We start from the raw sequence: 13,240 nt of genomic DNA, 5'->3' as shown, positions 1-13,240 counted from the left end.
TTGAAAACTAGAAATGCAAATTCTCAGTCCCTACATCAGATGTGCTGAATCAGAAACTCTGAGGGTGGGGCCCAGCAATCTGTGTTTATAAGACTTCCAGGTACTTCTGATGCTCACTCAAGTTTAAGTGTGCTATCCTGGGGGATGGCAGAAATAAGATAGAAGGAACCTGGTTCCCTGAATGACTGCATGGAGCAGTCACACGGTGACACGGACTTCAGATGGTTACAGGTGAGAGAAATACACTTTCATCTGGTTTGAGCTTAGTGTTTTTATTTTTTTTACTTTTTTTTTCTATTTTTGGAAGTGGGGATGAGAGAGTCTTTTGTTAAAGCAGCTTATCTTTTCAACCTAAATACTGTGAATCTCTAAGAATGAGTGAAAGCTCAATCAGTTGTGGGTCAGTGGTCTCTTTCTCCAGGGTTTGCTAGACCAGATATTCCCACAGGGATTGTTCATACTGATGTATCACAAATTGATTATAGGGATGCTGGAGTCACAATCTCCTCAGGTCTCAGGACAGCTAAATGGAGCCTATCTGGCCAGATACCTTAGGCCATTACTACCATGAACAGTCTTCTCCATTTATCTCAGGCTGTACAAATATGATTTTCTATATGTGCCCTGGAGATGCCTCCTGCTGCTCACAATTTTTAATCTTCTGCCTCTTGCTCTCCCTCTCCCCTGGTTCTCTGACTTCTTAGTCTACAGCTCTTTACAAACCTGGCTCCCTTGCTCTGATGGTTCAATTGGAGCACCTTCCTCTAGGTTTGTTACCTGAATATTTGAACTCCATGCACCTGGGCTGATGGTTGTAGGGATTTTTCCCTTCTACTTCAGTCTCTATGCAAAGACCATGATATATCCTCAGCTTTAAGGCAGGCCTTGAGGATAGTCACAGGGTTTCTTCTCTGTGACTATCCCAGGTTTCCTGGCTTGAGTCCTTCACAAAAACAAGGCTGTTTGGAGCAAGCAGCAACTAGTGCCTTCCCAGCTCAACTCTAGCTGAAGGGTGGCTGCTTTGTGAACCCCTTCCTGTCCCCGGCATGCCAAGTGCTGGGCCTCTAGGTCCAGAGCTGAAGGAGGCAGCCCCAGAGCCCTCATCCATTTCTTTTACTCCTATGCCTGATTATAATGGTTAGTACCCATTTCCATTCGGAGTGACAGAAAAACTCAAAATAAGAGTAACTTAGTAAGGAAGTACTCAAAAAAAATAAGGGAATCATGTCAGAAGAACAAACCACCCAGCTTAAAAGGGGTCCTACTGGCTAAATCTGTATATCAGGGTAAGTTATGATAGTCACAGATTATAACCAACTGAATAAAATAAGAACCCATGAGTCCATGTTTTTATATATATATATATATGAGAAGGGAAAGCCTCTCCTTACATTTCAATGTGAACTCATAAATGTAGAAAGGATGATGGAATTTGCCAATCATCATTTGGCAACCAGGATAATGATAATAATTCATTCAGACAAGAATCATCAATGGATGCTAAAACTGGTGGATACAGGATATTTATGTCATCTCAAAGAATCTCTCCATAAGATACTGCTTAATTACAAAGGGGAAAGTGTTCACTTTATGATGGAGAAGTTGGCCAACCCATTAACCAAGTGATCAAAGTTATCGTCCCCAGCCAGAGGACTATCAATGTTACACACCTCCTTATGCACTGAAAGAGACACAACAGCACTTCTCTGGCATTTCTGCCATAATAATAATAAGGGTAACAATAATATCAGTGACTTAAACAAGATGAAAGTCTATTTGTCTCTCATATAAAAACCCAGGGCTCATGAGTGCTTCACATTATTAGGTTCTCAGTTTCCCTCTGTCTTGTTTCTCCGCCATGTGTGGCTTTGACCTCCTAAACCAAGATGCCAGCAGCCACATTCCAGATCACAGGACAGGGTAAAGGATGAAGAGTAAATAGCAGAGTCTAGGTTTACGACATCTTAAGGAAGGCTTCCAGAAGCTGGTACGACACTTCTGCTCAAATCCCTTCGGTCAGAACTCACTCACTTGACCGCACAAAGCTACAAAGGGGACTAGGAAATATAGTCTTTGTTTAAGGCAGCCTTGCCCAGCTAAATGGAGCCCAGCTAAAAAATCTATTACTCTGAAGAAGTTAATGGGCATAGTGGGCACGGGAGAACAACTAACAATCTCTGGAACACTGGCATTCTTTTGTTTCAAGATGTCATGTTTCTATACCTCTGGTTCTTTTTATTAGGATCTCAGTTCATGACACCCCACACGCTTATTGTACATATAACATACCCACATGTGCAGGATCTCAGAACTCAAGTCCTGCAGTCCTTGATCTCCACACGAGCCTGGGCCTGTCTCACTTCTGTGCTTGTACACAACTGTATGTTTTTATAGCTTTTCCCGTAAGTAGAGGCAGTTGCCTACGAAAATTTCTCCATGACCTCTGTGCTGCCTATGCTGAGATGACCAGAATGGCCAACTTTTGTTCCTTTCCTTTCTTGATAAGCAGTTAAAATGACTCTGGTAAACAACCATGTTCCCCGAGCTTGGGTTTTTTCAGAGTTCTAGGAAAAAGAATAAATGCAGGGTTTTTGAGACTAGAATGGAGTCGCAAGATAAGCAGCATTTCTCAGCAAGGAGCCAAGAATGCATTAGGATAAGATAAGCTGAACTTACAGGCAGAGGGCAAAAGAGCTGTGGGGGTTTCATCCTCCTCTTCCCCACCTCCCCCACAGACCCTTCAACCTCCAGCTCCACCCCCATAAGGATACGGGAGTTAGAAATAGGTCAGGAAGAGATTGGGAAATGTACGCCCTTTTGAGCCTATGAAATGCTTCTGCTGGCATCTCTCCAAGTCTGGCTTGGCCTTGCTACTTGATTCCTATGATGTGGTGGAGGTGGATAGGTAGGAAGTAGGGGGTACCACACAGATAATAAATCTCCTGTGTCTTCTGTTTTCAAATTCATGTTACTTCAGGACCACAGAGGCCATGACTTAGGAGTGCAGATGGGTTTTTGTGTAATTAGCTGCAACACACAGGTTTTCCCTCTGCTGGGAATGGCTAGCCCTTCTTCTTTCCATCAGCCATCAGTGAACTATTCACTCTTCACTCTCAGCTCACAGATCACCTCCATGGCTTCCTGGACTTCCCCCAAGCCTAGTTAGATGTTCTTCTGCACCCCTGTGAGATGACAGTGTGGGGTCCAGGTTAAGCTCAGGCTCTGGAATGACAGTGCTTGGGTTCATAAGCCCAGCTCTCTACTTCATAGCTACTTTGAGAAGGTCTGTGCCTCAGTTTCCTCACCTGTAAAATGGAATTTCAAAATAATACTGTCCACATGAGCTGTTGTGAGAATTCAGTGAGTTTTACCTGTGGCTGGCCTCATAACGGCATTATTCACAATAGCCCAAACACAAACACCACCAAGTGTCCATCAGTGGATGAATGGATAAACAAAATGTGGCATATCCATATGATGGTATATTACTCAACCCTGAAAAGGAAGGAAATTCTGACACAGTGCAACATGGATGAACCTGAAGACATTATGCTAAGTGAAATAAGCCAGTCACAAATGGACAAATACTGTATGATTCCACTTATATGAGGTACTTAGGGTAGTCACATTCATAAAGACACAGTAGAATGGCGGTTGCTGGGGGCGAGGGGAAGGGAGACCAGGAGTTACTGTCTAACGGGTACAGAGTTTCACTGTTGCATGATGAAACAGTTCTGTGGACCAATGGTCATGACTTACAAGTCTGCCTCTCTGCCCCAAACAGAAGGTTCCTTCCTTTAGTCACAATAGGGTTTTCTTCCCTAAAGAGTCCTTCCCCCATAGTCTTGACAGCATATCACAGGTTCTGCCCATTGGATAGAGTAAAACAAAATGTTTTATTAGAGCATGTAGAGAGTACTTATGGACAAATGACAGAGCACAGCATAGTCACTCAGTCCATCCCAGCCCCATTTCATAAGGTAGAACAGCTTCCACAGCCCCCAAAGATTCCCTCACACCCTTGCCCACTCTCTCCTTCCAGGCAGCCAGCTGACTCTCTGCACTGAGCCGTCCAAGGAGCAGAGCCCCGGGTCTGGATCCTGTGTCTTTTCCCTGTGTCTTGGCCAGATCGCTCGCTAAGGGAGGTCCTGACATCACAAGGAGGGGGCATTTGTAGCCTCCTTTCCTTGGCAATCTCGTCTCCTGGACATTGCCTGGCTGCCACCTGGCAGAAGCCGGCCCCTTTTTGGCTGCCTCAACAGACAATTCACTTGTCTTTAAAATTCCCTACAAGACCTATTTTAGCCACTATTCTTCCCTTGTTTGTGGACATTGGCTCTCAGGGATCATCGGCTGGACCTCCCACTTCTTCCGCCTGTTGATCATTCTGCCATGAGCATATCTAAAACTACCCATATTCGGCAAGGCACAGTGGTTCACACCTGTAATCCCAGCACTTTGGGAGGCCAAGGCGGGCAAATCACCTGACGTCAGGAGTTCGAGACCAGCCTGGCCAACATGGTGAAACCCTGTCTCTACTAAAAATACAAAAATTAGCCAGGCATGGTGGTAGACACCTGTAATTCCAGCTGCTCAGGAGGCTGAGGCAGGAGAATCACTTGTACCCAGGAGGCGGAGGTTGTAATGAGCCAAGAACATGCCATTGTATTTCAGTCTGGGCAACAAGAGCAAAACTAGGTCTCAAAAAAATGCAAATAAAAATAAAACTACCCATATTCAATGCCTTTCCAGACAAGGCCGGAGAAGGTTGTACTGAGAGAAGAGCTGGGGTCCACGTGCTCTCTGGGGTAAAGCATGAGCCAGGAAGGGAAGGACTGCTGGCAGGGATGTTATCACAGAAACGAGTCTATGCTAAAAGAGAGCCAAAGGGAAGCAGGGCCCCCTGCCCTTCCAAGCCGGGTGGGGAGACCTGGTGGAATGAGGGTACACTGGGTGAACGAGGAGTCAGAACACCTGAGTTCTTACTCCAGCTCTGTCACCAGTTTGCTGTGTGTCTCTGGACAAGTCGCTTTCCCTCTTGGGACCTCATCGTCCCTGACTATAAAAAAAATGGAGATTTGGCTGGGCATGGTGGCTCACGCCTGTAATCCCAGCACCTTGGGAGGCCGAGGAGGGAGGATCACTTGAGGTCAGAGGTTCAAGACCAGCGTGGCCAACATGGTGAAACCCTGTCTATACTAAAAATACAAAAAATTAGCCGACGTGGTGACAGGCACCTGTAGTCCCAGCTATTGGGGAGGCTGAGGCAGGAGAATGGCCTGAACCCGGGAAGCTGAGGTTGCAGTGAGCTGAGATTGCACCACTGCACTCCAGCCTGGGCAATAGAGTGTGACTCTGTCTCAAAACAAACAAACAAACAAAAAACCCGGAGATTAGACTGGGTAATTTTGAAAGACCATCTCAGCCCTGACCCTCTGGGGGAATAACATCGATGGGTCAATTTGTGCAAAACCTTTTACTTTTTAAAGCACAAAAATTTGCTGGGCATGGTGGTGCATGCCTGTAATCCCAGCTACTCAGGAGGCTGAGGCAGGAGAATCACTTGAACCCAGGAGGCGGAGCTTGCAGTGAGCTGAGATCGCACCATTGCACGCCAGCTTGGGCAACAAGAGTGAAACTACACCTTAAAAAAAGGACTTTCACCATCCTGGCTAACACGGTGAAACCCCGTCTCTACTAAAAATACAAAAAATTAGCCGGGCGTGGTGACGGGCACCTGTAGTCCCAGCTACTGGGGAGGTTGAGGCAGAAGAATGGCCTGAACCCAGGAGGCAGAGCTTGCAGTGAGCTGAGATCACGCCACTGCACTCCAGCCTGGGCGACGGAGTGAGACTCTGTCTCAAAAAAAAAAAGCATTTCTACATCAATGACTTCCTGCTGTTCTTAGGATGTTCCCGTAGATTATTAGATTAAATCTCATGGATAGGAATACGAGGCCCAGAGAAGTGAAACAATTAGTGGCAGGGCTGAGAGTAGATTCCAGGTCTCCTGGCTCTTATCAAGGTTGCTGTGCCCAGGGTCTACCCACACAAAGGCACAGATTGGGGTTGAGGGGAAAAGGGAGGCTGACAGGTGCTCAGTAGTGTGACCCAATCAGCCTTAAGGAAGGGACATCTTTCTCTAACTGGTCTGCCCAGAAGAGGCACCTTGTTCTCATAGCCCTTCCACAGGGAGATGGAACAGCTTTTCTCAATTAATCAGCCCTGAACACTCCTTTCTGCAATGTGTCCATCTGCAGGAGCACCTCTTCCTAATTTGCACAAAGGCATCTTATGTACGAGGAATACCCTTGATCCCTGGGCTGCTCCTCTTCTCACTTGGTGTCAGGCCCTGGGGTCCAGGTCCAGCCCATGCTAAAGTCTGAGGGGAGTGGGTAGATGGACAGAAAGAACACTCAGGGCCCATAGGCAGGTGAATATGGTTTTATTCAGCAACAGCTCTCATCAACAGCTTACACTAGCTCTCTCACACTGTCCGCCCTGTCTTGGCTGCTTGAGCCCGTGGCTTCCACACACAGCTGTGCAGCCTGCTCTCCCTTGCCTTCAGGGTCAGCAGCTTAACTTTTTCTCTCTCTGGGCGTGAGCAAGCTGAGCTGTGTCCTGGCTCCTTCCTGTCCATCTGCAAAACGAACAGCTTTGGCTCTCTCTCTCTCTTACTGGGCGCCAGCGCACCCGCCATGTCAAGCCATGTTGAGCTGAGCCGAACCCCAAGAGCCCCTGTACAGCATTAGCAGGACAATTACCTTTTACAGACAACAGTGGCTCAGACCAAGTATGAACTTACACAAACAGGTTATATAACAAGTGGAGGTGTATGCCTGTGCACCAAACCCACTGAGTCATGCAGGCATGGATCTCTGCCTTGGCCTATTCTTTGACCAAAGCATATCCATGTACCTTACACTTGGGTCTGAAGTAGGGTTGCCGGATGAAATACAGGACATCCAGCTAAATTTGAATTTCAGGTGAACAACAAATCATTGTTTAGATTAAGCATGTTCCATGCAGTTCTGGGGACATACTTAACCTTATAGATTTATTTCATTTATCTAAAATTCAATGAACTGGGGCAGTCTGTATTTGCTAAATCTGCTGACCTTAGTCTAGAGGCAGTGGTATGTTCCAGCTGACTCCAATCAGCTCATGAGCATCAACTGTAAAATATTTAGGAGATTTATGAGCTGGTTATTAAACCACCGGTGGCTTGAAATCAACCATGGTGGGAGTATTTACACCATAGAAATTGGTGACTACCACACATCAGTGCTTTTCCTTTACAGAGCTGGTTATAGAACATTCCACCTGGCCAGGTGCGGTGGCTCACGCCTGTAATCCCAGCACTTTGGGAGGCCAAGGTGGGTGGATCACCAGGTCAGGAGATCAAGACCATCCTGGCTAACACGGTGAAACCCCATCTCTACTAAAAACATAAAAAAATTAGCCGGGTATGGTGGCGAGCTCCTGTAGTCCCAGCTACTCTGGAGGCTGAGGCAGGAGAATGGCGTCAACCCAGGACGCAGAGCTTGCAGTGAGCCGAGATCGTGCCATTGCACTCTAGCCTGGGTGACAGAGCCAGACTCCGTCTCAAAAAAAAAAAAAAAAAAGAAAAAAATTCCCCAATGTACCACTGTCCAGAGGTTTCCTTGTCCTTAACATATTAGGTAGACTCAGAGGTTTCCTTGTCCTTAATATATTAGGTAGACTCTGAAACCACGTCCCTGGGTGCTCCACAGTCACACAGGAGTCAGATCGCATCTAAGATAGCTGTAAGGCTTAGTATATTAGAAAATGGAAAATTCCACTCCTAGGATCCTAGAATGAGGAATGTTGGAAACTTAGAATTCTAAAACAAGGATGTTAGAATCTCAGAATTTCAGAAGATGGAATGTTAGTGTTGAAATCAGAGACTGTTAGACAGTATCCATTCCTCACCCCTCTCTAGCATACAGATGGCCAAGGCCTCACAGCCTGACCAGACCTCTGGCTGGCCCTCCTGGCTCAGGGCCCAGGCTTCTTGCGAGCCACAATGAAGCAGACCCCATTGTTGGCAGCATTGGTGACAGAGTAGCTCTGGGGACTGTGTAGGAGCTGTTCAATGTCAAAGCCAGCATCCAGGACAGCCTGCTCCACCTCCTCCTTCTCCAGGGCCACGCAGGAAAATTCACGCTTCCCCACCATGTAGGACGAGAGCCGAAGCGTGACAGTGGTCACCAGGTGGCCACCCGGCTTGAGCAGTGAGGCAAGGTTGCACAGGGCAGCGCGGTAGGCATCAAGGCTACAGCAGGCACACTCCATGGCCAGCAGGGTGAGCACACAGTCGGCGGGAGGCAACACAGCTGGGGCCAGCGGGTTGCCCAGGTGGACATCGCACTTGAGCACCCGCTTCACCACTGCCCGCAGCTTCTCCTCCTTCTCCTCCCATCGGCCGCTGCAGAGAGAGAGAGGGAGTCGGGGAGGCCCTTTGAGGTTCTGAAGGGAACTCTCAGTCCACTGTGACCAGCAGATGGAGATGATCTCTGGATCCCCAAAGGATTGCTGTCCCTGAGTCCCTGTATGACCTGACAGCAGGCTCTTCTTCAATCCGAGCCTCAGTTTCTCCCAAAGAAAAATGGTTAGGGAGAATGGCTAGAACAATTATAGGAAACTTTCTCTCTCTGATTCCATGTGAGCCCCCTTCCCTTAATCCGCAGGATGGACAAAGCCACCCCAAGCACAGATAGGGCAGTTAACAAACATTATTGGATGGATGGATGAATGAATTAATGAATTTACTACAGATAATGTATGAATATAGCTATCTTAAAAATATAATTTTGAGTGATGAAAAGCAAATCGCAAATGACACAGAGCAAATTACTCTGCTATAAAGCTCAAAGGCGACTAAAACTAAATTATAGATTGTTTAGATATACATAAGTATGCAAGAAAAAATTTTTTTGAAAAAGGGAATGATAAGCATAAAATTCATATTAGTGATTACCTGAGGTTGGGAAAGGCAGAGGCAAGGAGTCACAGAGAAGCACAGGTAAGTCTTTATTATATTCGAGTACTCAGGTTGGGTGGTGAGTTCACGTCATTGTACATTATATAGTCAGTCACACAGGTACAGACAATAGAGGGAAGAAGGAAAGATGGATGGATGGGTGGGTGGATGGATGAATGTGGATGGACATGGATGGATGGATGGATGGATGGATGGATGGATAGCTGGATATGGATGGATGGGTGGATGGATTGATGGATGTATAGATGGATATGGATGGATGGGTGGATGGATGGATAGATGGATGGATGGGCGGATGTATGTGGATGGATGGATGGATATGAATGGGTGGATGGATGGATGGATGGATGGATGGATATGAATGGGTGGATGGATGGATGGATGGATGGATATGAATGGATGAATGGATGGGTGGGTGGATGGATGAATATTGATGGATGGATGAATGGACGGATGGATAGATGGATGGATAGGTGAACGGCTAGCTGGCTGGCTGGATGGATGGATGGATATGGATGGATGAATGGATGGATGGGTGGGTGGATGGATGAATATTGATGGATGGATGAATGGACGGATGGATAGATGGATGGATAGGTGAACGGCTAGCTGGCTGGCTGGCTGGATGGATGGATATGGATGGGTGGGTGGATGCATGAATATGGATGGATGGATGGATGGATGGATGGATGGATGGATGGATGAATGGATGAACCGGTGGGTGGATGGATGGATGGATAAGCACGGATAGTTAGATACATAGAAGATAGAGAGGTAGATATATAGATGAGGGTAAGGAAGGAAGAGAAGAAGGAAGAGATGAAAATCATCTGGTTTTCAGTGTTCATACTTGACTATATCACACCTCAACATAGTCCTGTGATCAGAGACTTGCCCCTAAAACTGCTGTAATCCTGAAACTTGGGATTCCATCTACTCTATCCCCACCACAGGACATCTGGTCCTATACCTGAAGGTCCTACTGTCCTGAAAATGTCAGAGACAACAAAGAGGCCAGGGAGACTTCTGAGAAAGAAGGTTGACTGGGAACCCCCTCCCCAACCTCTGCACCCCTACCTGTTTCCTTCCAGCTCACAGGCGAATTTCACCGCTGGGGTCCAGTCATAGGCCCCCGGCTCCTTCTTCAGCCACTTTTCCAGCTCCTCCCGGTTGCGGTCGGTAAAGTCGGAGAGAGTGATGTCTTGGAAGGAATCACAGGCAGCGAGAACTTGGTAGATGGTAGGACCTGAGCCAATGTCAATCAGCGTGTCCCCTTGGAGGCCTCCTGTGGGAGGGAAAGACTGGTAATGGATGGGTAAAAGAAACGAGACCCAAGGCAGACACAGGGATGAGGACACACACCCTGGTCTTACCCAAGGGGCAAACGTGCTTGGTGGTTATCACGGATTGGCAGCTCCCTGTAAGCCAAGCCTCATGCCAAATATTTTATATGTGTTAATTTCCATTTACACCTCAAAACTACCCTGTGTAGTGACTGCTATCACTATTTTCATTTTGCAGATTAGAAAACAGTCTGTAAAAGGTTAAACAATTAGCCCAATACCTTTCAGTCAAGAACATAAGCCAAGAGTATAATATTTCTGGGACAGAGAACAGAGGCCCAAGCCCTGCTCTGGGGAAGATTCGGGCTGGAGAGTTCAGAGAGGACATGCTGGGGGCAGTGGCCCTTTAAGTTTCAGGCTGACTGGGAGCTGGAAGCCTCCCCTGGAAGTCCAGCCCTTCCTGGATGGGTTTCTTGTTCCTTGGAGGAGGGAGGGGTGAAAGCATACAGGAATAGGAAGCCAGGACTAAGGAGATGATCTGGGAAGATGGCCCCAGGAGTGAATCCAGGGTCACCTGGAAGCTGGAATGAAGCATGACTTCCGACATTCTGTCTGGAGCCCTGGCGTGGGGCCATCCCTTGGCCTTCCAAGCTTGGTCACACCCAGTCCAGCTGTTCTCTGATTTCTGCCTCCCACACCGGCCTGCTCCTCCAGGCTCAGCAGCCTTTTAACCCCCTCTTATCCCACAGACCACCAGGAGACTCACCCTTACTGTTCCCCAGTCAAGTGCCCAAAGTGAGGACACGGCTGCTTGAGTTTAGAAGACACGATCAAATCATGGGGTCACCATGGGGAGGGCAGTGATCATCGGGAGACAGGCAGAAGTCACCATCCATCGTGCAGATGGCTCAGTTGAGGTCCTTGGGGTCTGAGCCCCTTGTTCAGGGTTGAGACCCCACCTAGCAATCCTTGTCCCAGGGCAGGGCTTTTCCAGGTCCTCATCACAGACACATCTAGGCTGCACACTCCCGGCACAGGCGATCCCGTCCCACTGCAACCCCACTGTTTGCCCTTGGACTTCTGGGGGCCCCAGAGGCCTGGCTGTGCAAGGTCAGGACTGAACTTGATGATGACCTGGAGAGCCTTTTCTGCTCCACCCCAAAGACCTAGGGGCTAATGGAGAGCAGTGTGGGAACTGCACGGGGCTGTGCTCTTCCCATAGGTCCTAATCCTTCAGCTGGCACAGAGCTCCTGAGCCATGGGGAGACAGACTCAACCTCCAGCATAACAGCTGCCCAAAGAGAGGGGCAGGGCCCCAGAAGCTCCCCCAGCCCATCCCCAAAAACCCCTAGAGGAGACCAGATTGCCCCCAGGACACCGTCTCCCCATCCCCATCCAGGTTCCTTGGAGAGAGGCTCAAGGGGAAGGGCCACCCTCTGCTCACCAGGGCCGAAGGTCTTGTGGAGACATTCCAAGTTAAACTTCAGCATCTCGGCCTCGGGTGAGGGGCTGCCATCGAAGCTGTAGTAAGTAGCCAAGTAGTCCCTGGGCAGGAAGTGCTTCTGGTACTCATCACCCCCAGTGAAGCCACCCTTCATGGTGTCCCTGAAATGTGCCCCCTCCTTGCTATCAGGTCTTATGAGGGCTCCAAGCTCTCCAGGCTCCACCCCCAGCATTCCAGCCTCATCCCATGGCTCCTCCCAAGTATGCCTCTCCTTGAGCTTCTCCTTCTAGGGGGATGCAGAAGGCAGTGCATCTCTCACCACCTCCCAGCCACACTGACACACCTGAGGTTTCCCCAACCCCAGAGCTATGACAGCTGGGGCTGCAGCCGCCCTGGCCCTGCTGCCTCTAGGGACCAACCCATGTCTGTCAAAGGCAATTGATGGTGCCCAGCCCTGGGTGCAACTCTCAGCCCTGGCAGCCACATGCTGCTGTGTGGCCTCCAAGTAGGTGTCAGACCTATGTTTCCCCACCTGCGTGCCCACTTCACTGACTGTAAGGACCAAAGTCACTCCTCTAAGTCACAGGTGTTGTGACCTGAGTGCACAGTGAGATCCCCATCTTGTCGCCTGGTGGTCACTGGGGCCCAGTGGCTCTCTCTAGGCCAGGCAGTGGGTGCAGCTTCATGCATCCCCCATCCCTGCTGGAGAACACAGTTCAGACCCCAGGAGGCAGAGCAGAATGGCTGACTTGGCATCACTGTGCAGGTCACTGGGAGAAGAGCAGAAATTGTCGTCAATCTCCATGAATGAGAACAAGGGCGCCCGGTCATAAAGCATAAACTGTCAGAGGGGTCCTGGCTTCCTGGTCACTGACTCACCAGGCTACTCCGGGTAAGACACTCCTGGCCTCAGTCTTCTCTTTGAAATGGGACTGGGTTGTAAAATCTCCCACAGACAGAAAAAAGCTCAGTCTCTGTTTTTGGCACTAGGAAATGGCTCTGACTTGGCCACAAACCAGACAGAAATGAATCCGCTACACTGGAGGTTCAGGCCTCTTGCCCTGAAAGTGGGAAGGACAGGAATGCCTTGTTCTGGCTTTAAGTAAACAAACAATTCTGAATCCACAGGGCCCAACAGATGGGGGATGCCACAGAGGCAGGAACACCCAGCGGTCGTCAGGGCCTGGCTTCCAAGGGGCGGGTGCCTGGGCAGCCTCCAGGGAGGCCTGCAAAAGGCACACAGAGCAGGCGGAAACTGCAGGGCTCGCATTACATGATTGGAGGAGTGTGCAATAAAGGCACGGTGCTAACTAAGTTGTGGGCAGGGTGGAAGGAAGACACATGGTACCTCTATTAGTCAGGGTTCTTCAGAGAAAGAGAACCCAGCTTGTGTACACTGAGAGAATCAGATCTAGTTTAAGTAATTGGCTTGTATAATTGTGGAGGCCAGTAAGTCCAAACTCTGAAGGGTGGGACCAGGAAAAGCCAA

At 48.7% G+C, this 13,240-nt stretch overlaps 1 protein-coding gene across 1 annotated transcript; it reads right to left on the bottom strand.

The window, feature by feature from the left end:
* Window positions 1–3,877: 3,877 nt before the first annotated feature.
* INMT (indolethylamine N-methyltransferase) lies at window positions 3,878–12,438 on the bottom strand. Its single transcript, XM_003833386.6, has 3 exons — window positions 11,752–12,438; window positions 10,102–10,309; window positions 3,878–8,448 (listed from the first exon to the last, which is right to left on the bottom strand). Exons 1-3 carry the CDS (start codon window positions 11,981–11,983, stop codon window positions 8,019–8,021), a joined length of 870 nt encoding a protein of 289 aa, XP_003833434.2. The 5' UTR covers window positions 11,984–12,438; the 3' UTR covers window positions 3,878–8,018.
* Between the last annotated feature and the right edge of the window lie 802 nt (window positions 12,439–13,240).

The sequence above is a fragment of the Pan paniscus genome, chromosome 6 (genome assembly GCF_029289425.2).
Source record: "Pan paniscus chromosome 6, NHGRI_mPanPan1-v2.0_pri, whole genome shotgun sequence".
NCBI lineage: Eukaryota > Metazoa > Chordata > Mammalia > Primates > Hominidae > Pan > Pan paniscus.
The sequence above is the reverse complement of the archived record's forward strand: the minus strand, read 5'-3'. Positions and strand labels throughout refer to the sequence as shown.